The sequence below is a fragment of the Rhincodon typus genome, chromosome 12 (genome assembly GCF_021869965.1).
Source record: "Rhincodon typus isolate 14 chromosome 12, sRhiTyp1.1, whole genome shotgun sequence".
Classification (NCBI taxonomy): Eukaryota; Metazoa; Chordata; class Chondrichthyes; order Orectolobiformes; family Rhincodontidae; genus Rhincodon; species Rhincodon typus.
In genome coordinates, this window is record NC_063343.1 from 2918937 (window position 1) to 2945645 (window position 26709).

The following is a 26709-nucleotide window of genomic DNA, read 5'->3' on the forward strand; positions in this document are numbered from 1 at the left end:
TGCTCGATGCTGATTGACAAGTTGAGGTAACTGAAGTTTCACTTAACATTTCAGTATTCATACGATGGTCTGAATTTTATCTTGACTGACCAAGTGAAACTGAAAGAGGGGGAGTCCAGTCTTCTACAACTGCCTAGATGTATATAGCTCCAGTCATTTACTTAAGGATTGGAGTATTAACAAAAATTTGGGTGGGGGGAAAAAGTGTTTTCTATTTAGGCTAGCTGCAACAAAATAATTGTAGGAAATGACATCTTTGAAGAATATTCTACATTTAATATTTACAGACTATGCAGTAAACTTGAACAGAATCTCACTAGTAGCAATTGATAGCCTCAATAATTGAGGGTATATACCAGAGCCAGTAGTGGGTGACATGTTGGTTTCTGATAGCAGCACTGACATATTCATGGTGTAATGGAAGACAAATTGAGTGGTGGCAGTTTAGCAGAGGGGGTGTTCACTCCAGGGACAAATGTCCGTGATATGTCAGCACCCATGGGTGTTGGTGTCACATCACCTTGACTGCGAAGCTGTGAAATTTGTCTGAGGAGAGCTTTCCCTTCTTCTCTAGTCTGGAACAAATATTTTAAAATTAAAATCGGTGAAAATATTGTATTAACTTTGAAGTCAGCAAAACCTTGCATTCAAATCACAACATTTTTAAACCCCTTTTATAGCTACTGTAGTAATTAGTTATTCTTCTCTACATTACAATAAGCAAAGATTTTCTGTTTAGGTGTGGAATGAAGGAAAAATACTAGCCTTCCCAGCAAATTCTTTTGCTATTTTTTCCGAAGGGTATCATATACTTGGGAAAAGTAGACAAAAGGGTATAGGGTACTTAGCACTTGTCAGCATGTTCGTATACAGTTTGTTAACATAACATGAAGCTGATACAACATATATTCAAGTAGTCCACCAGTTGTCTGTCACTAGCTCCCATCCTGCTTTTGGGATGAAGCGGACGAGGTAGCCTTTCACGTGGTCAGAGCTAGTGCAGACTGGCACATGTGATTCGGATTTAAGAGCTTGTTCCCTATTTTAGTGAGTTTCTTCACCTTAAGATTTGAATTATTGAATGGTAATGAGGATTACTAATGGGAGCGTGGGCTCTGAATAAAAGCAAAAGGAGTTATTTTTGGGGAAATAAATTTATGAACATCAGCAAAATACAGTCTCATTCTTGTATTCTAGTTATACCTGCAGCAAGACTGAAACAAAACTGCTGTGTTACACTCCAATGTCAATTAAAGAATCTGAAAACAAAAACACTGCAAGTGGTCATTTCATGCTATCATAAAGACTTGTGATTAAAACTTACATCATTGTAATCACAGCACTTCTGTGCACAAACCGATGCCTCATCCCATCGTTTACACTTGAAATAATACTGTGCTAGAGCTCTAAAGGCAGTGCTCATTTCATGATGCTCTAGAATCTCCTAAAATGTGAACAATAATTAATTAGTTCTGGAAGAGATGCAGAAAAACAGACATTTTTTGTTTATGTATTTGGAAAACTCTCTTTGCAGTTCTTTAGGGATACAATGCAAAAAAGTATTTGCAACCTGTGGAGTAAGTGAATTTTCTTAAAATTATGACTTTAAGACTGTACAGTATCTGCTGTGTCTGTCTTATCATTTAGCTGGGAATTTTGTTTTCCACAGTGATTCCTCCAAATTCTAAATATGCCTACATCAACAATTTTACATCACAAGGTTGTAAGAATTAGGGGACAGTAAAGATGTCCCAAATTGAACAGAGTGGGAACTGGACACATTCTAGCATTAAAAAAGGAGCCCAGTATCTGTGCAGTTTACTCTACCTCCAAAAATTCAACTTCAGAATAGGATACATATTGAACAGATGTAGGCCGTTCAATAAGGCAATGACTTAATATATTATTGCTGGACTATTAATGCAGAGGCCCAGGTTCAAATCCTGCCACAGATGGTGGAAATGAATTCAATATGCTTAAAAAAAGATCTGGAATTAAGAGTGTAATGATGACCACAAATCAACTGTCAGAAAAACTCATCTGGTTCATTTATGTCTCCTTAAGGAAGGAAACTGCCATCCTGACTTGGTCTGGCCTACGTGACTCCCACAGCACTGTCTCTCTGGGCAATAAATGCTGCCGAGCCTGTGACAAAGATGGAGGATAGCTATTTTCAGCTGATACAAGTACCAATATCGTAGGCAGTAATACTAGGGTACTGGAAATGCTGGGAGAGGCAAATAGAATGGAGAAGAGTAAGTTAATAGGTGGAGTCAGAAAATAAGTTTAAAATCAGTTACCCTACATGCAAAGAGTATAGATAATTGGGGAGATTCAGGCACAGATTAACATGTAGGATTATGTGGTGATAACAGAAGCCTTGCTCAAGGAAAGGCAGCTCTGAGTGCTAAATATGCCTGATTACAAGGTGCTCAGAAAAGATAGGCAAGGTAAAAGGAAGAATAAGTGGCATCTTTGGCTAAGGTATACGATGACTGCAATTACATCTATTAACACCCACCCAAACAAAAACTAGTTGGGAGGATGTACAACATCAAACCTGCAATTAAATTAGCAGTGTAAACATCAATTATTATAATGGAGGACATGGATAGTGATCATGTACGGGCAGGCATTCCAAGATTGTATTCAGGAGAATTTCTGACAGCATGTATCTAGTCCATCAAGGAAATGTGGTAGCCTAAGTGATAATGGGGGAAACATCTGGGGGATAGTGATCATTGTATCATGAGGCTTAGGACAACAATGGAAACGACACTAATCAATCCACAGTAGTGAAGAACATGCTCAATGCACTAAATGGTCTAATCCTGTCCAATGTTCACTGCTTGTTTCAAAGCTTGAGCTTTTAACATGCTGCAAAGACAGATGGTCTCAGTGTGCTACATTTGAAGAGAACAGAAGGATACAGCAGAACGTAGAACACCACAGCACAGAAATGGGCCCTTTGACCCGCAATGTTGAGGTGAACATGACACCACATTAAACTAATCCCTAAACTGCCCTTTGTTGCATATTCACATGTTTATCTAAAAGTCTCTTAAATCATATCGTATCTGCCTCCACTACCACTGGCAGCGTGGTCCAGACTCCTACCACTGTGTGAAAAGCTGGCCCCTCACATCTCCTTTGAACTTTCCCCCTCTCACCTTAAATTCAAGCCCAGTAGTTTTACACATTTCAACTCGGGGGTGGGGGGGGGGCGGGAGAACGGTTCTGACTGTCAACCCTATCTATGCATCTCATAATTTTGTAGACTCCCATAAATCTCGCCTCAGCCTCAGCCTCAGCCTCTCCAGAGAAAACAACCTGGGTTTTCTAGCCTCTCTTTATATCACATAATACAGGCAGCATCCTGGTAAACCTCTTCTGCATCCTCTCCAAAGCCTACACATTCCTCCTGTAATGTGCTGACCAGAATTGAACACAATACTCTAAGTGTGGCCTAACCAAAGTCTTATAAAGCTGCAACATGACATCCTGACTCTTGTACTCAGTTCCCCAACCAATAAAGGCAAGCATGCCATACGCCTTCTTTACCACCCAATCTATTTGTGTGGAAACTTTCAAGGAGCTATGGATTTGAACCCTAAGATCCCTCTGTACATCAATACTGTTTGGAGTCTTGCCATTAACTGTATACTTTTCCTTAACATTTTATCTCCCAAAGCACAGCACCTGACACTTACCCAGATTAAACTCAATCTGCCATTTCTCTGCACATACCTGCAACTGATCTATAACCCGCTGTATCCTTTGACAATCTTCTACACTATCCACAGCTCCACTGATCCTTGTATCGTCTGCAAACTTACTAACCCACCCATCTACATTTTAATCCAAGCCATTTATATATACCACAAACAGCAGAGGTCCCAGTACGATCCCTGTGGAACACCGCTAATCACGGACCTCCAGCCTGAAAAACACCCTTTCACCACTACCCCCTGCCTTCTATGGGCGAGCCAATTCTGAATCCACATGGCCAAGTCACCATCAATCTTCCGGATGAGCCTACCCTGAGGGACCTTGTTGAAAGCCTTACTAAAATCCACGCAGACAACATCCACTGCTTTACCCTCATCAATCACCTTTGTCACCTCCTCAAAAAATTCAAAATTCATGAATAAAAAGCACTGCAGGGGTCAGGTCTGAAGTTTTCCTTTTGCAAATGAAACACCAACAGAATAAACACTTGTGTGGACCCAAGGCAGCATAAACAATGTCATTTGCACTGGTTAGGGTTTGCCAGTGCCACATGATCCATGAATAGACTTACCCCACAGTCACAGATGTCTTGGACATATTTGATGTAGCACTGCGCTGCTTGATCTGATTCACCTAACTGCTCGTGAATCCTACAACATTATGGAAGGAAACAGACAATAAATCAATACGAACCAACCAACACCGAGTGGTCCAGGCCTTGTTAGGAGCATTTACAGGTTACGTTAGATGAAGCCTAAAATAACAAAGTTTTCACAGAAAGCTATTAAAATACCACTGAGATGTCAGACTTAGTAGAACAAAAGTGCTACTGAATGTTTCCTGCTGTTTGATCTTCTGTTTAGACTACATGGAGGCAGTGTATAGGTACATGGGGTTGCTTTCCCTCTTGTAATTTCCATTCTTAGCTGTGTTTCCCAACCAAACCACTTTAGTCCATCTCTCAGCAACTAGTTCATAATGGAACTGGCAGCTAACTAGTCAAGTCAGTTAACTATGGAACACTGCGTTATTAATTAGTAGAGGGGTTAATAACCAGGAGACTTAAAGGTAGAAGATGAAGTGCAAAGTTGAGGAGACAGTGGGAGTCTGAAAATCTCACAACATTTAGACAGTTTTTAGATATTCACTTTCATTGCCAGAACCTTCAGGGCTATGGAGCAAGAGCTGGAAAATGGAATTCACACAGTCAGATTTTTGATGATCTGTTTGACATGAGCTGAATAGCCTGATTCCGTGCTGCAAGTCTATAAAATGGTGCAGGGAGACTTTGATTTCAAATAAAAATCAATTTCATTTCTTCCTGTTTTGACAACGCTTTTCTCCTTCACTGCCAGGAGCAAATTACTGCCAACACTGGAATTGGTTCTGAAAACAAACAAATGCTGGAAATCACAGCAGGTCAGGCAGCATCCACGGAGAGAGAGCAAGCTAATGTTTCGAGTCTAGATTCAAAACATTAGTTTGCTCTCTGTCCATGGATGCTGCCTGTTACTTTCCTGATATACTTTTCTGCAGTTTACCTCATCTATCTTACCAAATAGTTAATCCTCACGTGTACCATTATTCTTCAAAATCCTGCAGCTATTGTTACCAGCTGCTAACCACTGATGGTGATCTTTCACTAATGAACTTTTCAAATTTTTTGACATCAGAAACCACAACCCTAAGCTCTAACAGTCCAAGCATCTAAAGCTATAAACTCTCATGACCGAGATTATTCCAGTGAACCATCACTAACCTTTCGAAGACACTTATAATCTTTAGCAACCTTCCTCATTACATTTCCTTTGATAAAGTAACAAACACACTTTCTCATTTATTTGTAAAACAGTCTGGTTGAAACACTTTACAGGATATGACCAAATCAACCTTCACAATAGATTAAGAGCTCTCCATGGATAAACACTTACTTTGCAAGTTTCACCAACGCCATTTTCTCTACATCACCAACAGAAAATGCCCTCCAGTAACACTGCCAATGAGAAACAGAAAGGAAGACAAGTAATTTGTTTCAGGGCCACATGGCAAATCAGTTAGATGGCACGACGTGTTACATCTCCAGGACGTAGTCTTCTCAAATAGGTTGGTGGGAGTGCAGCTGAACAAGCAAGCATTGTCACAATTTAGTCCATTGATGTGAGCTAAGCATAGACAGAGAACCTGAAATGTCTAACCAGCTTCAAAACTTCTTAAATTGGGAATAACAATACAATATAATGCTGACAGATAGCATGCAAATAACAGGGAACATACAAATAATCCTAATGAGTGATTTTAAGAAATAGAAATAAACACAACTCATTTTTACCAGATAGACTTTTACCAGAGGTCAAAATGACAATGCAAGCTCTTAGGCTTATGCCCTGCTTTCATTGTGAAATCCTTTTGATCATCTAACTGATGTGAACCCTCTTTCTTATAATTCTCTACTAAAGCCATAAGAAGTTGCCATCGCTTGCAGTGCCACTTACAAAGTCAATTTAACTTCTGAATAAAACCAAGGCAGGAAAGTACCTTTTTGGCTTCAGACAGTTGATTCAGCTTTTCATAACATTCACCCAAAGCGATGAGCATTCGAGAATCATTAGGTCTGTGGGGAAAAAACCACACTGTTTCCAAATCTTCCCAAATTACGGCCGGTATGTGCAAATAGAAGTTTTAGTTCAGCTGCAGCTTTGTTCCCTGCAGTGACTTACCTCAGTTGATGGGCTCGTCTGTAATAATACAAACAATAAAACGGCATCTTGAGGATCTCATAGGTCTGTCCCAGTCCATACCAAGCTCTGTAATCTCGTTTATTCACTTCAATAGCATGCCTGCAGGAACACAAGGAATAATTCATACAGGCTGCTCTCTAGTGGGCAACAGAGCAAACTGAAGACATTTTTCTCGGAATCTTGCTCAAACTCCATCTAGAGTATAGCTTTGGCCTCAGGACGGATAATATTAACCTTGGAGCAGGTATGAATTCACCATAATTACACCAGGGCTTAAAGGGTTAAATTCAGACCAGTTAGATACAACTAACTTTTCTCAATTGAGTTTGGATTGATGAGGTGATATAACTAAAGGGTTTAAAATAATGAAAGGATTCCACGGAGCTATTTTCCCCTAGTGAGGAAGGAGAGTGGAAGTATGGAATTCATTCCACAAGAGGCTGTGGATGATAGGTCAGTTTAAATTTTCATTATTTTCACTTGGCAGTTCATCAGGTAGGGTTATCAAGGTATATAAAATAATTTGAGGTACAATTAGAAATGCTTAAAACAGGCGCAAGCAGCTGATTGGCTATACTTGTCCTTTTGGTCATAAGTGGCACAGTGGCTCAGTGGTTAGCACTGCTGCCTCACAGCACCAGGGACCCAGGTTCAATTCCAGCCTCGGGCGACTGTCTAAGTGGAGTTTGCACATTCTCCCCGCGTCTGCGTGGGGTTCCTTTGGGTGCTTTGCTTTCCTCACACAGTCCAAAGATGTGCAGGTTAGGGTGGATCAGCCACGCTAAATTGCCCATAGTGTTCAGGGATGCACAGGTTAGCCATGGGAAATACAGGGTTACAAGAAAAGGGTGGATCTGGGTGAGATGATCTTTGGCGTGCTGTGTGGACTCGATGGGTCAAATGGTCTGCTTCCACACTGTAGGGATTCTGTGATTGTAATTCAGTATGTACTTACACCTATTAACACTCTAATAGCTTTAAGACATTGCAAGCACCTGATTACCAACTAGAGAGATGTTCCTGCACAGTAATCACCCTCAGAACCACAAGACTGCCTCCAGCTTGTAATGTAATGTGTACCACTATTGCTTCTTAGGTTCAGTTAATTAGATTCTATTCTGACCTCCCTAGGCTATCCCCTCTCTCCGTCACTCTAACATTCTCTTGAAATCAGTGTTGTCACTCAATGTTCCTACTTTCCCGGGTACCTTGTATCCGGCAATATTTAATAATCCTAATCCTGCCCTTTATTGATCCAGATATCTGTTATGATAACTACATCACATGCTTACATGGCTACTGTGCCTGCAGTGCACTAACCTCATTAACCACATACCAGGCATTCACACAGATGGGCAGTAAACTCAATGTGGGCCTTAATGCTTGTTTTCTTACATTACTGAGAGTATTCTAAATGGGAACAATTTGGCCAAACAATTTTGCAAGGAAATGATGTAAGAAACATGAAGTATGTATAATGGGAGATTCTAATTAATCTAATATACGTTGGGAGAGTAATGGTGCAAAAGGCAGAGGAAGAGAGTTTATGAACTGTTTTCAGGTTCCTATGGAAAAGGGCAAAGGACAATGCAGGGGCAAATAAATAATTGGGGGAATGCTGATTTCAGTCTGAGGTGAGAATGGATCTGGCCCAGATAAACAGAAATCAAAGATTGTTAGGTTAAACTGTAATAGGACGATAAGTGCCTTTAAAGAAAAGACAGCTCAGGTTCAGGTGAGGTACATTCCCACAACAGGAACAGCAAGAGTTGGAAAACATAAGTCAGAACTCCCTTAATGACGAAGAGATATCAAGTCGAAAAAGACTGCAAATGACAGATTTCAGGTTGATCAGGCAAGTGAGAGCCAAGCTGCATATAGTTTGTTCAGAAGGAAAGTGAGAAACACAATACAAATAGCAAAGACAGAGCATATTTTTCCAACTTCTGACTGCGTGGGGGTGACTGCGTTAGGTGGCAATTGACATAATTCACGGTATTACAGTTCATTCAGAACTGATAGGGAGAGAAAGTTGTTTTATGTGCTGCTTCTTATGTCCCTTGACACGGGCGAGTGATAAGCTGTCAGAACCAGAGGCTAGCAGCTTCTGGGAGGGAAGCACCGTTGACCAATGCAGCTTGGATACACTGGGCTGGAAGGCTGAAACCATTCTCTGATTCTGTGAGGCCATGGAAAAGGCCAACAGCAAAGATAAATAGATACTGCCATTGACACATTTTGCAACTGTCAAGCAACAGCAGGCATTAGATATCAATTAGTTTGATTCTGCTTCAGAGCCAAATCCATCCTCCAGCACAGGGACTGAAGCATCAGTTGAGTTTTCTGTTGTAAATGAATGGAATAGAGATTCAGGGCAGTGAAATCATGTCAGGATATTATCAATTAAAAGAGCATTTTTAAGTGACCAATCGAGTTGTATACCTGTAAGCCTGAATAGCTGCTGATATATTCTTCATCTCCATATACTCATGACCCATCAGTGTCCAAGCACCAAGATAGCGAGGATTTAACTTCAGTGCTCTTTGAAAGTACAGGGCTGCTTTCTCATGCTGAGACCTTAAACTATAGTAATTGCCTTGATGGGAAGAGAAATAACATTAGATTCACAATTCGGTACAACAGCTCTAAACCTAAAGCTCCAAGGGTCAAACACTAATCTGCATTTAGACAGATAATCAAGTTTTCGAGAATCCTTAGCCAGGGAGGGGGAAATATCATCTTTCCATTAACCACTACTCGGAAGTGCTTGCCCTCCAAGTCAGCACAATATTAATTACACATGAAAAGTGCCCACTTAGGGTTAACGTACTGGCACCTGTGGAGCCATGTCTTAACAATAGTAGGGGATAACATGTAGGCAACTTTATAAATAGTACCCTCACTGGAGATTTTTCAACTCCAGTAGACATGACTGACCCTTATAGTTTACTCTTCCACTGTTGCAGAGAATCAACATTTAGCACCACCAGCCTGATGAACTTGTCTGTGCACTTGCAATTCTCCATACAGTAAGCTCCTTAATACATCAAATTCCTTTTGGTTCTGTGACCAGGACAAATTTCAATTTCGTTCAACTGCGTTATGGAATTCTGGACATTTATTTCTCTTTAATTTATTTCTTAGCTGTCTGACTGAGAAGGGGTTTCGCTAAGACAGTCAGAGAATGAATTCAGCTGTTCCACCATGGACCTTTTGCTGACTTTAGTGAAACCCGTCCAAAGAACTGAATGCAATATAGTGCACTGAAATACAAATGTTCTGTGCAACAGGGTGATGAACATCCAGTGGACTTGTGATCCTTTACATACAATTCTCAGTCCTGTGTATAGAGGATATTATGAAGAGTAGAAGCACTTTCCATGGACTCGAGCAGATATGTATCAAAGCATTAACATGATTTCAGTGAGGCACTGGTAAAAGTAGCTAACGCAGAAGATTGAGAAACTTAAGAGCTAAGATCAATGCATACGTAGGGCAAATTGTACTCACCAATCACACAGCAGGTTTCCACTCGATACTTGTCAATTTCACAAAGATTGTGTGCCAGGTAGCTCAGCTCAGGCTTCATATTCTAATTGAAACACACGCATGGGATTAGATTTGTAACAAAACCTACAAATTTCCACAACTGTCAGAAAGAAAATTGCTTAACTGGAATTACAGTCTACGTTTCTTAATTCACTAAATAAAACTATTGGATAAATCCAATTCTTTAAGTACATTTAGGGCTTGAAATAAAAACAGAAATTGCTGGAGAAACTCAGTAGGTCAGACAGCATCTGTAGAGAGAAAACAGAATTAATGATTTGAGTCCAGAACTGAACGTATTTCTCTTGATATATGTGTGTGTGTGTCACGGGGGGGGGGGGGGGGGGTAGAGAGCAGACAGGCGAAGGGGGAAAGTTACACAGACAAAGGGATTGTTGACAGTAAGCCAGGGAAGAGGACAAGTTAATTAGGTGATAACAGGGACTATGAGTGCCTAAAAACAGGTTAGCTGTGCTGAAAGCAGCCCATGTAATGACAGAGATGGTAAAAACTGCCGATGTTGGAGTCAGAAATAACACAGTGTGGAGCTGGAGAGCACAACAGGCCAAGCAGCATCAGAGGAGCAGGAGAGTTGACATTTCAGAAGAAGGGTCCTGATCCAAAATGTCAACTTTCCTGCTCTTTCCTGCCTAACCTGCTGTGCTCCTCCAGCTCCACACTGTGTTATTTCATGTTATGGCAGAGCCTGGGTGTGGGGATAGATAAAAGACATAGAAGGTGGTGTTCAGGCTTTAAAATTATTGAACTCGATAGAGTCCTGAAGGCTGCAATGTCCCCAAGTGGAAAATGAGACAATGTTCCTCCAGTCTGTATACCTGTACTTCAAGAGGAATTTAAAAAGGAGAAGAATTTGATGCCTGAAGTTTGAAAATAAAACTCCTGACTCTGGTACTTTTATGCAGAAAGAATATCATTCAGATGCTAAGCTTTTTCTTGAATTCTGATCAGAAGTGGAGATGTGCTGATGGAACCACTCCTGCTTTATAAATATTATTCGGGCTTGTGCAGACTTACGGTCAAGAGGAAAAGAAAAACCATTGGGCACGAGAGAAGAAACTGAGCTTTAAGGCATGAGCTCTTTTGATGAAGATACAAGAGCTTCAGCCAACAAGAGCATCAATGGATGAAAGATGGTTCGGAATGTAAGAGGTGAATGTTGTTGAGCAGATTTACAACAGCAGGGAAAATACAAACATTACAATGAAGATCTGGGACAAAATGCTATTGTACTTTGGCAGGAATGATCAAGATGGGAGAGCACTGGAGACTATGAACTTTGCTTACACCCACATTAAACAAAGTTGACTAAAAGGAGTGTGTAATCATCGGAAGTTAGATAGCTTTGAATGATATGAGGAAGTCACTAACAGTCACAGTATGAGCATAAATATGGCATTCAGCCCATCAAATCTGCTTTGCCATTCAATCATGGCTGATGTTTCTCAACCCATTCTGCTGCCTTCTCCTCCTTAACCCTTGATCTCCTTACTAATTAAGAAACTATCTATCTCAGTCTTAAATACACTCAATGACTTGGCCTCCAGAGCCCTCTGTGGCAACCGTTCCACAGAGTCACCATCCTCTGGTTGAAGAAATTCCTTCTCATCTCAGCTGTAAAGGGTCGTCCCTTTTCTCTGAGGCTGTGGCCTACTGGTGGAAACATCTTCTACGTATCCACTCTATCCAGGCCTCTCAGTATCCTTCTAAATTTCAATCAGATTTCCCCCTCATTCTTCTAAACTCCACTGAGTACAGATTCAGAGTCCTCAACCGCTCCTCGTATGACAAGCTCTTCATCCCCAGGATCATTCTTATAAACCTCCTCTGGAATCCCTCCAATGCCGGCACATCCTTCCACAGACATAGGGCCTGAGACTGCTCACAAGATTTCTACTGCGGTCTGACCAGAGCCTTATACAGCCTTAGCCATGCACCCCTGCTCTTGTATTCTAGCCATCTCAAAATTAATGCTAACGTTGGATTCGCTTTCGTAACTGCCAAGTGAAACTGCATGTTATCCTTAAGAGAATCTTGAATTAGGACTCCTAACTCCCTTTTACCTCAGATTTCCAAAGCCTTTCCCCGTTCAGAAAATGGCCTACACCTCTATTCTTCCTTCCAAAGTGCATAATCTCACACTTCCCCACATTGTATTCCATCTTCTCTACCCACTCTCTTAGCCTGTCCAAGTCCTTCTGCTGCCTCCCCATTTCCTCAACACAATCTGGCCCGCCTCCTACCTTTGTACCATCTTCAAACTTAGCGACAATGCCCTCAGTTTCTTCATGCAGATTGTTAATGTATAAAATGGAGTAGTCAGCCTTACCCGAACATATAGCAGGTTGGATAATGTGTCCATATTCTCTATCCTATATGGGTCCTGATTCCGTAACTCATTGAAAAGGGTTAAAGCTCTATCAATATCTAAAGATTAGGGAAAAAGAAATAAAGACAGTTCAATATTTCCTGAATACACAAAGATGAGTAACTAATAACTAATGAGTATAATAAAATTAAAAGAACCCTTCATTAAATGGACACAGATAACATACACATTATTCACCAATTGTACACCTAAGGGTGAAGATAATTTCACAAATTACAAAAGTAAACATGGAAACTGCAGAAATAAAGGGTTAAATAATAACTTAGAACTTTATTCAAAAAATAAGATTGAGGCTCTTCTCGCCTAATCAGGTGCATTTTATCTGGGCAAGGGGGAAAATCTAAAGAAACTACACAAAGCAGCCAATATCCCTCAGCTTCCCTGACATACCCAACCATTAAAGCACGTCAACTTTTAAACAAGAATTCCCTCAATATTCTTGTGTGACCAAAAAGGAAATGATTTGAAGAAATTCAGTTTCACTTTTAGAAGTTTAAACAGATGGCCTGGAAGAACAAATTATAGATATCAAGTTGCAATTAAACAAATGCCCTACCACAGCAAAAACTGTGTTAATCAAAAGACACATCAATCTTAAATTTTCGCAAGCAAAACACCAACACATTATTCATTTCTAGCACTGCACACGCGATGGCAACATTCATTCATTCCTGGGAAACTGATCTTGCTGGATATTTGCTCCAGGCAGGATTCAGATCAGAGAGTTCCAGTGGAAGTGTTCAAATTTATATGGGGTTGATAAAGTAAAATGAATTGTTAAGTAAGAGATTTTGGCCTGGATTTCTCACTCGACTAGTCTGAACATTTCAGTGCAATTCAACTGAACTCAGCAGAACCAGCACAAAGGATCATGGAAAACTTAGGTCTAGTGCAAATTAAGTCTCTTTAACATTTTTGCGCAGCTTTGAAAACAATGCATTAGGAGCAGGTCCTACTCACAGAACAAGCCATGCTTAAGGATGAATTGATCACCAGTTTCTGCTAAATGCACTTGCCCACAGGCCATTATGCACGCTATAAAAAGTAAGCCAGATCTTTTAGGAATAAGGACAACAATATCATACGTTGAAAGGTTTTAGATATAATTTATTGTTAAATTTACTGGGGAACTAGCTATTGTATCACAATCCAACTAAGAAATAGTTTTTCTACTTTTGTTCAAGTCATTTTCAACAAGGAAATACGTTAAGCAATATCTTCTGAGGCAAATTAAAATATCATTTAAAGAATTTTTGCCAGTTGTATTAGTTGTAAATTTTGTATTCGGTGATGCGCACAGATTTGAGGGAACCCGCTGAATTTTCAAAAAGGGTGCAGCTCGTACCATCAAAGACTTCACCCAAAGCAGAAACTCTACACTAGTGCTTTGGAAGTTACTGGCAAGTCCAAGCCGAAACCAATTCTGAACCTCATCCCCTTCTAGAATTCCAAGCTGCAGGCATTCCTTAGAGAGGTTCTTGGGGATAACGTGAGCTGCAGCAAGCCCTGCACCGAAAGCTGGCATCTCCTAACACTGCAATAGGAGATCAATGGATCATCATCTCAAGGGAGATCCCTACAATGCCAGGACCTGAAGTGCTACAGCTGCATATCAAGAGGAGACAGAGACACACACACTGGAGTCTGGTTTATAATTACATTTTCAGAAAATATGCAAACAGACAGCTTTAACACTAAGACTGCAGGATATACAATAACCAAGTCTTGCACTTGATTTTCTCATCTGCAAGTGATATTAGACAAATTAGTGAAGGATTTGATGGGAACTGGATTGGATCAACACCAGGTACGAGCTAAAACGAGGGGTCACTGCGGAGACCAGGACCTTACCAAAAACATTCCTTCAGAAATGGATGACTGTCAGGAACTGAAGGAGTGAATTAAGAATAATATACCCAAAATGTGGGACAATCTCAATTTGATCTTATGACACAAAAACGAAGAACCTCATCCTAACCCTAATACTGACCACGAACGTTATGATATGCCACAGCAATCTGGGAGATGATGTAAGTGCTTTTGGAGAAGCCAGCATCAATGAGGTTCTGGTATTTCTGCAGTGCCTCCTCAATCAACTGCAGTTCTGTGTAGATGTGAGCCAGGAAGAATTCTTTCATCCACGTATTGGGAAGCACCATGGGCTTAAGCTGGAAGAGGAATGCAAAGTAAAATAAGTATCAGTAGTGTATTCAGACCAACATTAAAGTCACAGCATGGACTGGGAGACACCTGAATCTCTAGGCAAAGTAATGGAGGTAGAAAACCATTTAAGGAACAATTCATTGCTGCAACAGAGGACTGTTGGGATTGTTCTAGATAAATTATTAAATTGGGATGAATGGGGTTTCTTCATCTGTATGCATCACAATTTTTCAGAACATTGGGCCCATTAAAGTAACCTACATGGAGCCCTTCAAACTGGCTTTACACCCAGCAGATCAAAGGGCTTTAAAGTGAGTATACAGGGCATTAGTAAAAGCCTGGCTCAAATGCCTGGAATGGACAAATAGCTTGACACCTCTAGCACTGTATCACTCACTCAGCACCAAACTATGAGCTTCCCTCTGGGTGTCAACTGTATCAACTGGACTCCTAATTTAACAAGACACGCAGTAGAAGAGTGAACATCCTCAGGAACAGAAAACTGTTGGAGCATCTCTGCCTCGCTGCAGAGTTGCTAACTCAAAACAGAGTGACGACTGAACTTGGGGTTTTCCTATTAACTTTTCACAGAGACGGGATGTTTTCACCCATAGTTATGTCCAACATCAAGGTTTATTCATTTTTCATTCAATTTTGGATGAGCAGCACTTAAAGTCAATGATGTACAACACCATTTCACGGTTTTTATTATATCCTTGCAAGTAAATTAAATATTCTACCAAAAGTTGGTACTTGGTTATGGAGAAATTAAAGAATCATTAAATTGCCAACTATAACCAAATCCCCTCAAGAAAGAAATAAATCATCTACTTACCATTTCCTTATCAGTAATGAGGTTGCAGAGTTCAAGCCAAGCTCCCCAATGCAGAGGCAAACTGTGTGTAGCTTCCACAAACACATCAATGGCTTCTTTAACCAAGTCCAGTTTCCGCAGGACTACTCCATACCTTATATACAAACACTGACTGAATTTCAGCTCACAGATTTATAAATGAATCTACACTTTTATAATTCATAGTTAAACTCACAAGACAAAGCAAAAAGAGAATCAGCATCCAGCTACAAAGCATTAAACACAACTTAGACTGAGACAACATGTGCTATGAGAGACGATATTGGGCAATTTAAAAGTCATCTAATTCTTGAGCCTCTCTTCAAGCTTCGATATCTCTTTAAAATAAATAAACGTCACATCTTCCCTATTTCTTATGCTCACCGAAGATGCGATTCTTGCTTGCATGCTGTTAAACAAACATCTCAACCACTCGGATTCTCACCCAGTTTGCATTTAATCACTGAAAACCTTTTCAGTTAATGCTCCTAATGAGGCAGGCATTATGTTTGCTGTTGTATTTTGTCCTTGGAAGGAAAATATATCAATGTTATTGGACTGATAATCAATACAGCAAGTAACTATTACAATCCATTGGCAGTCTCAGAAACAATATGTTTTAAGTGTAGCTATGTGTCACAAGGGGAGAATTCTTTACCACTCTTCCTTCCATTCCCATGGAATTTGACATTTGTCTCACCAATCCAAAAACAGGCAGCAATTCTCCTCCTGTATCTTTGACATTTCACCCTGCCCACCCATCAGAATGAAGAGGGCCTTCCTGGCATGTTGTTTTTCACCACGTTATATCTAAGCCCCTTGTGCTACCATTATAATTTAATTGTGAGGTAGTGCTCGATTTGTCTCTTCTATACCATTTTCTGTGTCACACAGCTTTCTAAAGGCACAAAGGTGAGAATCCTAAGTTCCTCCACTTTTTCCTGACTCAGCGCTCTGGCATCTCTGATCTGAGACTCTTCTGTCCTGCACCCCAAGGTCCTGAACATCTTGGTGAGCAGAACTGAGCATGTTACACACAGACAAAAGCAATTTACTAAGGATGCTGCAAATCGGAAATAAAAACATGAAATGCTGCAAGTACACGGCAGAGCTGCACGGAGAAAAACAGCTAATGTTTCAGCTCAATGACCACTCATCAGACCCAGTTCTGATCAGAAGGCATCAACATAAAGCATGAACTGTATTTCCCTCTCTACTATTGCTGCTGAATATTCCTCATGGTGCAGTCTGATTAAAGGAATGCAGGGCTTTATAAGGCTTGCAATCTGGTGTTTAGACTAATTATATTAAAAGTCAAAGTCAGATGTCACACGACACCAGTTTATAGTCTAACAGGCTTATTTTATATCGCAAGCTTTCGGAGCGCTGCTCTTTCGTCAGGTGAAGTGAGCAGCGCTCCGAAAGCCTTTGATTTCAAATAAACCCGTTGAACTATAAACTGGTGTTGTGTGATTTATGACTTTGTCTACCCCAGTCCAACACCGGCACCTCCACGTCTTATCGAAGTCATACCTACGATAACATGAGATATGAAGTATTCCTTCTGCTGGTTATCCCAGATCACAATGTCACAGAGTACAGTTTCTATGGTAATTATTTGTTTCCAAGCTGTCTTTTATCATTTCTAGAGTACAATACATGCCAACAATGTCTGAAATATGGGGCAGAACAGCTCCCAAATAGCATCATACACCCTCCAACACACCTTCTAATATATAAAAGGTCCTCGGGAAATTCAATGCAGTAATCTTCTTCAGGACTGTCATCTATCTTGTTTGATACACATCAGAAAAAAAAAGGCATAATCTCATGCAAGCTAATACGTACAAGTATAGTCCAAATCCATCCAATTCCCTGGCTTTGTGCTTTTTACTCAGTTCAACTCGCAATTCTCTCAGAGACTCATTCTTCACTTGTCCTTTCTCCAAGGGTCCTGCCAATCAGATAGAACATGTACAGACACACAAGCCTTGGGGAACCCCTAGATGGAGCTTGAGTCACAGATTACAATTCAGGATGCCAAAAATGCTTACTTGCTCCCGTTCAAAACGGCTGGTATTATTATGTCAATAAAACTTGCGCGCAACCACGATCTTCAAATACTGAAATACTATGCTGCTACAAACCTTTAGAAATCTAAATAACGGTCCAATTAAATATGTTTAGACTTAAAGCATTCTCTCCTCAACTGTTTAGCACCCCCAAGAATATCAGTGTAGTCTCCCAGTGCATTTAATGAAACATGGAAGCTATTAATAATGCAAATCAATCAAAAAATATTGCAGTTAACACCTCTAACTCCAGATGCATATTTAGTGAATTAAAAATTCAAATACAAAATTATGTACAATATTAATGAGTTTAATGTTTAAGGAGATAAAAATAACTAAAAGGTGACTGATGAACCACATATCCAGTACCCATGTACGGGCATTAAGATTAAGTCTCTCCGACTGCTCCTCTGGCAGCAACGATTGAGGAGCTAAATCACACAGATCAGAAATGGCCAGCTTTGATCCCTGGCCCTCTTTGAGTCAGTGTAACTCAGTTCGTACTACAGTTAGTCGGAGTATGCCTGAGTTTGGAGCAGAGGTAGGAAAAATACATCATCCCAGATTCGAGTTGATTGTTAGCCAATGATTTTGCACCTTCCATTTCCAGACATTAAGGCTAACAGGTAATGTGAGAAAACGGCACTCAAGTAGACGATCTAGTTCAATGATAATGTAGACTCCATGGGCTGAATGGTCAACCCCTGCGGCTATTCTCTATGATCCCTGCCACTATACTCAATTCTGAAGTGTAGATGTTGGAACAGAACAGGATTGCACTCAACGTCTATGATGCCCCTAGCAGTCAAATATCCTGTTTCTCTAACAGCCCAATGATACATACAAAATGCTGTTGAGGTTTTAAACTAATCTGGCAAGGGGATGGAGCAGACAGTAAATGTAGAGTTGGGAGTAAGGTCCAACCAGATATAGAAAGTTGCCTAGGACAGTCCAGTAGATGGAGAAGACAAGGGCAGGATAAGGCACAGGAAAGGTCTGGAAGTTAAAGTGTATCTGTTTTAATTCAAAGAGCGTGACTGGTAAGGCAGACGAAATTACAGCAGCACGTGAAAATATGATATTGATGCAGTCACTGAGACTGCTGAAAGAAGGACAGGACTGGCAGCTCAACATTCCAGGATAAAGAAGTTTCAGACGTGATGGAGAAGTTGGGGGTGGGCGGTGGGAGAATAAGGGAGGTGAGGGAAGACATCCTAAAGGGCCATCAAATGAGGTCATTTGAGTAGAGCTTAGAAATAAAAAAAAAAGTGTGATTGCCTTGCTAGGATTATACTACAGGCCTCCTGATAATCAGAGGGAGATCACACATTGAAGGGTGTGGTCCTGCTGTAGGAGATTTCAACTTTGCTAACGCTAACTGGGATCACCTTAGTGTGAAAGGCTAAGACAGGGTGAAATTTTAAAGTGCTTCTGGGAGAGTTTTTTGTGCCAGTACATAGACAGTCCTACTAGAGATGGAGCAGTGCTAGAGCTAATCACAGGAGTGATGTCTGCCGAGTGATTGAAGTTTCAGCGGGTGAGCATTTTGGGGATAGTGACCAAAACTTTAATAAGTGTATCAAGAATAATATGATTACCAGGGAAAGAGTACCTTTTAGAGCCCAAAGGGGCAATCTGTGTGTGAAGCCAGCGGACGTGGGTCAGGTCTGAAATTAATACTTTTCATCTATATTCACAGAGGTGAAAGACATTGTAGTCAGGGATTTCAGTTGGGATGGTGAGATTCGAGAACAAGGTTAATAAGGAGGAGGCATTAGATGTTTTAGCAGGCATAAATGTGCACAAGTCCCCAGACCCTGATCAGATGTGTCCTAGGCTGCCATGGGAAAAAACAGGCGAGATTGCTGGGATCCTGGCAGAGATATTTAATAATTCACTGGCCATAGGTGAAGTGCCAGATGACTGGAGGATAGCTAATGTGGTTCCTTTGCTCAAGAAGGGCAACAGGGATAGGCCCGGTAATTACAGATCAGTTAGTCTGATGTCAATGGTAGGGAAATTATTGGAAAAAGTTCTGAAGGACAGGGTTAATCACCACTTGGAAAGGCAGGAATTGATCAGGGGTAGCCAACATGGATTTTTAGAGGGAGATCCTGACTGACTAATTTAATTGAGTTTTTCAAAAAGGTGACTAAATATATTGATGAGGGTACAGTAGTTGATGTGGTTTACATGGACTTCAGTAAGGCTTTTGACAAGGTCCCACATGGAAAGCTGGTCCAAAAGCCCACAGGATCCAATGCAAGTTGGCAAATTGGATCCAAAATTAGCTTGCTAACAGGAGGCAATGGGTGATGGTGGAGGGCTGTTTTGTGATTGGAAGCCCATGACCAGCGGTGTATCACAGAGATCAGTGCTGTTTGTTATTTACATTAACAACTTTGAGATGAATATAGAAAATATAATTAGTAATCTTGCAGATGACACAAAAATTGGCGGTGTTGTTGATACTGAGGAGGATGGCCTCAGGCTACAGTCATTGTCATACAGCACGGAAACAAACTCTTCGGTCCAACCAGCCCATGCCAAACATTATTGCCTGTACCTGGCTCATATCCCTCTAAACCTTTCCTATTCATGTATCTTTCAAATTGTACACATATCCACCACTTCCTCAGGAAGTTCATTCCACACACAAACCACTGTATAAAAAATTTGCCTATATGTTTTCTTTAAATTTCTGTCCTCTCACCTTAAAAATGTGCCCCCTAGTCTTGAAATTCCCCATCCTAGGCAAAAGACAACTACCACCAACTCTATCTATACCTCCTATTATTTCATAAACTTCTGTAAGGTCACCTCTCAACCTCTTATGCTTCAGTGAAAAATGTCCCAGCCTATCCAGCCTTTCCTAACTCGTACTTTCCATATCCGGCAACATCCTGGTAAATCTCTTCTGAACCCTCTCCAGCTTGATAATACCCTTCATATAACTGGGCGACCAGGACTGGACACAGTATTCCAGAAAAAGCCTCCCCAATGTCCTGATCAGCTGGTAAATTGGGCAGAGCAATGGAAAATGGAATTTAATCCTGATAAGTGCGAGGTAATGCGTTTTGGGAGATCTAACAAGGGAAGAATATACACAATGAATGGTAGATCACTAGGGAGTACTGAGGAACAAAGCAACCTTGGTGTACAAGTCCATAGATCCCTGAAGGTGTCAGCACAGATAGACAGGTTGATCAAGAAGACATACAGGACGCCTGCCTTCATTTGCCAGGGCGTAGAATATACAAGCAAGGAAGTCTTGTTATGTTTAGGCTACAGATGGGATACTGTGTTTCAGAGAAAGTAGGAATTGCAGATGCTGGAGAATCGGAGGGTCCAGGCCCGAAACGTCAGCCTTCCTGCTCCTCTGATGCTGCTTGGCCCGCTGGGTTCATCCAGCTCTACACTTTGTTATCTGGGATATTGTGTGCAGATTTGGTCACCACACTATTGAAAGGAAATGACTGCACTGGAGAGGGTGGAGAGGAGATTCACCAGGATGGTGTGTGGGATGAGAATTCCCAGTTACAAGGAGAGACCGGATAGGCTGGCTTTGTTTTCCATAGAGCAGAGGAGGGAGTGGCGGGGGGGGGGGGGGCTTGTTAATTTGAGGTCTACAAAACTATAAGAGGCATAGACAGTAGATCATGAGAATCTCTTCCCCATGGCAGATGTGTGTAAGACCAGTGGACGCAAGTCTAAGGAAAACAGTAAGTGGTTTAGAAGAGGTCTGAGCGATTTTTTTTTCACCAGAGGATGGTAGAAATACAGAACATGCTGCCTGAGAGAGAGTGGTGGAGACAGGTACTCTTGCAACATTGAAGATGCAACTAAATAAACACTTAAAATCCCAGGGCATAGTAGTCCATTGTCCAAGTGCAGGGGAATGGGATTAATGTGGTTTGGTGTTTGTTGGTCAGCATAGACAAGATAGGCTGTTGGGGCTGTTTCTATGTTGCATGACTCCATGTCTCTATAATAATGGGCAGGTGAACAGTCCATGTTACCATAACACAATAAGAATCAACACCTTCAGGCAAGGAATGAGGAACATTGCAAAGTGACATCTTTAAAATATTATCATTGCTATTCTAACAGGAAGGCTATCGTGAAGCCATATGCAAAAACAAAATCACAGCTTATTGGTATAGTGGCCAGTTACTGACTTACCCAAACTGTCCACTGTTTCATCATCTTTCTTCTTCTCCCCAGACTAGAATACCAAAAACAGTTACTCAATATTGAATAACTTCATCCTATTCAAATCACAGCACAGATCCAAAGCTGCATAACATAGCAACGGAGCTATCTTTACAATAAGCCTATTCCACTTTAGTTATTCAACAATCACTCCTTCCCTCTCAAACAACAGGCCTGGTAAAATAGCATAGGATGTTGTACCTCTTCAGTCAGCAGTAATCAAGTTGATGTGTGACTGGAGTCTACTGAGCAGGCAAACGCCATCCTAACAAAACCAAAATGCCATGGAAGCTGGAACTCTGAAATAAAAACAAGAATTCCTGGAGAAACTCAGCAGGTCTGGTAGCAATGTAGAAAGAGAAAGAGTTAATGCTGAAGATTCATATCAGACTCAAAATGTTAACTCTGTTTCTCTCTCCACAAGTGCTGAATTTCTCCCACAAATGCTGAGTTTCTCCAAAATTTTCTGTTTTTATTCTATCCTAAACAAATACAAATAAAGGCAGAATTTATACAGTTAATGGTAGGGCCCTGGGTAGTGCTGTAGAACTGAGACTGGGGATTCAGGAACATAATTCTTTGAAATTTGTGTCACAGGTAGACAGGGTTAAGAAGGTGTTTAACACCGTTGCCTTCATTGCTTAGACCTTTCAGTACTGGAGTTGGGACATAATGTTGAGGTTGTACAGGACACTGATGTGGCCTCTTCTGGAGTACGATGTGCAGTTTTGGTCACCCTGCTATACCAAGGATATTGTTAAACTGGAGGATTCAGAAAACATTTACCAGGATGTTTCCAAGAATGGAGGGTATGAGATATAAAAGCAGACTGGAAAGACTGGGACTTCTTTTCACTGGCCCTTCGGAGGTTGAGAGGTGATCTTATTGGGGTTTATAAAATCATGAGGGATAGAGACAGGGTGAATGACAAGGGTCTTTTCCCTAGGGTGGGGGTGTTCAAAACTAGCGGGCATATTTTTAAGGTGAGAGGGGAAAGATTTAGAAAGGGCAATTTTTTTTTTTCTTTTTTTACACAGAGTGGTTCATGTGAAATGAACCGCCATAGGACGTGGTGGGTGCAAGTACAGTTGCAACATTTAAAAGATGTTTGGATAAATACATGAATAGGATGGGCTTGCAGGGATATGGGCCAAGCAGGTGGGTCTAGTTTTGTTTGGGAACATGGTCAGCATGGACGAGTTAGACCTAAGGGCCTTTTTCCGTGTTATATGACTCATAACAGATAATAATATTTCCATCAGATCTTTTTTAACTCTGTCCAAAAAGGTTAACAGAATATGAATTTTCTTCCCTCAGTTTGGACTGAATTTTTCAAAAATGTTCAGAAGTGAAAGAGCACCAGAAACGCATCTGTTGGGTCACTGCAGATTTACCAGAGACATCACCATTAATCAGTATTCCCTTACCAGATATCTGGAATACATATACAGGAAGTATGCCTTCTGACTCTGACAGCCTTTGAGAAAATATGCTGCTCGATCATACTCTTTCAAATCAAAGTACGACTTGGCTAAAGTGTAGGCATCCAAATCCACCAGGTCTTCCTAAATAGAAACACGGTTTTACAAAACAATGAAACCATACAATAACTCAAAAAGAAATCGTTCATAACATTTAGACTCACATTTAGGGTGCCGAACTGCAATGCAGTTGAAATTTTTCTGCTACACAATTACCATGAGTTTGTTCATGGAGAGAATTGAATGAAAAGGGATTTCAAAGCTTCAATTTGCCTCACCTCACTCTAAGCAAGTAATAGGATGGATACACAAGGGCAAAATGTACCTTAATATTTTGTTACTACTAAACCCACTAGCCCCTGCTAGTTCTAATGAAACCATGTCTCTCCTCCCCAAGCAGGGCTGGCACAGTGCCTCATAGTGCCAGGAACCCAGGTTTGATTCCAGCCTCGGGCAACTGACTGTGTGGAGTTTGCACGTTCTCCCTGTGTCTGCGTGGGTTTCCTCCGACAGTCCAAAGATGTGCAGAGTAGGTAGATCGACAATGCTGCAATTGTCCGTAGTGTTAAGGGTTGTGTGGGTTAGATAGATCAGCCAGAGTTACGGGATTATGGTGGGGGGTTGGGTCTGGATGGGATGCTCTTCGGTGGGTCAGTATAGACTCAATGGGCCAAATGGCCTCCTTCCACACTGTAGGGTTTCTATGAAAATTGTTGAAATGGAGTTGAGTATCAATTCTATGTTCCTTTTAAACACATTTTACAATCTCAACCTAGTAGATGACTGACAAAAAACACATCAGTTCCTAGGGTTTCAGCTATTCTAACTCTATTTCTGAATTACCTATATAGTTGAGTGTAAGGTACTGTTTAAGAAAGAACTGTCATACCTCTGTTAACGTTGGGGCAGCTGGCATTTCACCCTTAGGAAGAGGATCCAGGGAAAAGGCCAACTCTGAAGCCCTGTGCATAAAAACATCAACCTTAAATCAGGACAAGAGAAATTCAGAGCTCACCCTAAACTCCTTATAACAGGATAATGGTTTACTCTACACAAGGGGACATCGTTTATTTTGAGTTATGTGCCTTGTCATCAAACAGGGTTTTGCAAACTTGTCAAATGTTGAGACTATAGAAATGTTTTCATCTTTTAGCTAAATAAAAGATCTACTCCCAGCATTGAACTTGACTCTCCACAGTGAATAAAATTAATAGACATAATAGCAGATTTGAGAGATTCAATTAAAGGCTGATGTTAGCTATTATCATCACTGGGGAGCAGATAAATATTTACATGGTATTATATCTTCTAGTTAGAGTCACAGAAAAAGGCCCTTTCACAGCAACATTATAAAATAATCAAAAGTTTGTAAATTGATTACTTCATAAAGTCAAAGTTGAAAACATCATTTGTAAATTAATAAAAAGCAAATACACTTGTAACTCTATCCAATAATTAGCCAGTTAAATTTTAGGATATCTATACATGGCAAGGCAACCTGTGCACATTGGCACCAAGCTGAACAGCATGGGCTACTTTCACAAATCCAGATTGAGTGATATATGGATGTACTTTATATCTGTTATCAAGAGTTGGCGGCTCCAACAGTTATGATTTCTGGTTTCCCATAAGTAACATAGTGACAGCTGGTCTGTCAGTAACAAGCCTAAATGTTTAAACAAGATTGAAGAATCAACCTGAATTTGCGCCAGAGAGAAAATAAACCTGAGTCTATCAAGTGAAAAACAAAAATGACTTGTAGTAATGAACACAGCTTCAGCAGATGATGAAGCATAAGGGGGATAATTCAGACATTTGAAGGCATTGGTGTAGATGAAATGGTCACAGATTTGGATAGAATTGAAAAGACATTTTGGTCCAACTCGTCCATGCTGACCAGATATCCTGAATTAATCTAGTCCAATCTGCCAGCATTTGGCCCATATCATTAGGGGCGGCACAGTGGCTCAGCGGTTAGCGCTGCTGCCTCGCAGCGCCAGGAGCCTGGGTTCGACTCCATCCTCGGGAGTGGAGTTTGCACATTCTCCCTGTGTCTGTGTGGGTTTCCTCCAGGTGCTCCAGTTTCCTCCCACAGTCCAAAGATGTGTAGGCTATGTGGATTGGCCGTGCTAAATTGCCCACAGGAATCAGGAATGTGTAGAATAGGGGGATGGGTCTGGGTGGGATGCTCTGAAGGTTGGCGTGGACTTGTTGGGCCGAAGGGCCTGTTTCCACACTGTAGGAATTCTATGATTCTAATTCTATGATGATATCCCTCTAAACCCTTCCTATTCATGTACCCATTCAGAAATCTTTAAATGTTGTAATTTTACCAGCCTCCTCTGGCAGGTCATTCCATACATGTACCACCCTCCGTGTGAAAAAAATTGCCTCTTAGTTCCTTTTTAAATCTTTCTCTTGTCACCTTCAACTTATGCCCTCTAGTTTTGGACTCCCCTACCTTGGGGAACAGACCTTGGCTATTTATCCTATCCAAGCCCCTCATGATGTTATAAACATCGACAAGGTCACCCCCCACCCCCCTCAGCCTCCGACGCTCCAGGGAAAATAGCCCCAGCTTATTCAGCCTCTCCCTGTAGCTCAAACCCTCCGACTACATCATTGTTGGCAGGAACGCTGCTGGGTTTGAGGACGCAGTCGACGTGCAGCGTCTGGATGTGATGGTTCCCGGAGAAAACAAACTGGCACCAACGTTCAGATCGGCACGTGGTTGAGACAGCGACTGGACAGGCTCGTGGCTGCCGCGGGGAACGCGGGGCAACGGGGTTGAGAAACCTAACTCGCCGCCAACCAACAGCGGGGCAGACCCGACGGGCCAAACGGCCTGAATCGCTCGCTCGCCCGCCTCGTCTGGTGACCCCCGCGGCCGTAGACTCGACCCTGGGTCGGAGGGTAACACCTTTGACCGCGGCCGGCCAACGTGACGGGTCTGCTGGCTCCCAAAGGGTGAAAGCTGGTCAGAACCTCAGGCTGAAAATGGCTGGAGGCAAAAATAAAAAAAACACGCACACACAAAAATTAACAGAAATTGCTGGAAAAGCTCAGCAGGTCTGGAAGATGCTGGAGAGTCAGTGGGAGTGTCCCTGCAATGTGAATAAACAATGATGTGGTATATCTGTGTGATTATAACAGAGTGAAGTGTGTGTCAGTACCACAGGGGCCTGGCGGTGGTTTATAACCTTCACACACACCATGAGGGAGATGAACCATTTATACGGGTTTTTTTTTTACGTCAGGGCGATATTTTCGCTCAGGCCCTGAGGCGGAGATGCAGCCCCAAGCCGCCGGGCTCCGGCACTCACCACTTGGCGCTCTGCAGCAGTCCCCGCTCCCGGCACAGGCCGCTCACCGCCATCAGGCCCCGCTTCACCTCCTTCAGCTCGGGGAAGTCGCTCAGCGCCGCCATCGTCCTCCCCGCTCACCCCGACAGCCAATCGCGGCCCGCCGTCCGAGCTAACCAATCCGATTGTACACGCTCCAGCCA

At 41.5% G+C, this 26709-nt stretch overlaps 1 protein-coding gene across 1 annotated transcript; it reads right to left on the reverse strand.

Annotated features, from left to right (window-relative positions):
- Positions 1–255: 255 nt before the first annotated feature.
- cdc23 (CDC23 (cell division cycle 23, yeast, homolog)) lies at positions 256–26670 on the reverse strand. Its single transcript, XM_048603606.1, has 16 exons — positions 26528–26670; positions 24094–24166; positions 23151–23288; positions 21694–21736; positions 17288–17393; positions 15422–15554; positions 14414–14591; positions 12364–12461; positions 9978–10059; positions 8910–9063; positions 6447–6566; positions 6265–6340; positions 5661–5722; positions 4301–4379; positions 1325–1444; positions 256–575 (listed from the first exon to the last, which is right to left on the reverse strand). Exons 1-16 carry the CDS (start codon positions 26629–26631, stop codon positions 408–410), a joined length of 1734 nt encoding a protein of 577 aa, XP_048459563.1. The 5' UTR covers positions 26632–26670; the 3' UTR covers positions 256–407.
- Positions 26671–26709: the final 39 nt, after the last annotated feature.

Coding starts and splice junctions, on each gene's coding strand:
- cdc23 (XM_048603606.1), bottom strand. CDS start 26,631: ATGGCGGCGCTGAGCGACTTCCCCGAGCTGAAGGAGGTGAAGCGGGGC. Junction 24,167..26,527: donor CTGCTGCAGAGCGCCAAGTG/GTGAGTGCCGGA, acceptor TTTTATGCACAG/GGCTTCAGAGTTGGCCTTTT. Junction 1,445..4,300: donor AAGACATCTGTGACTGTGGG/GTAAGTCTATTC, acceptor TTCACATTTTAG/GAGATTCTAGAGCATCATGA.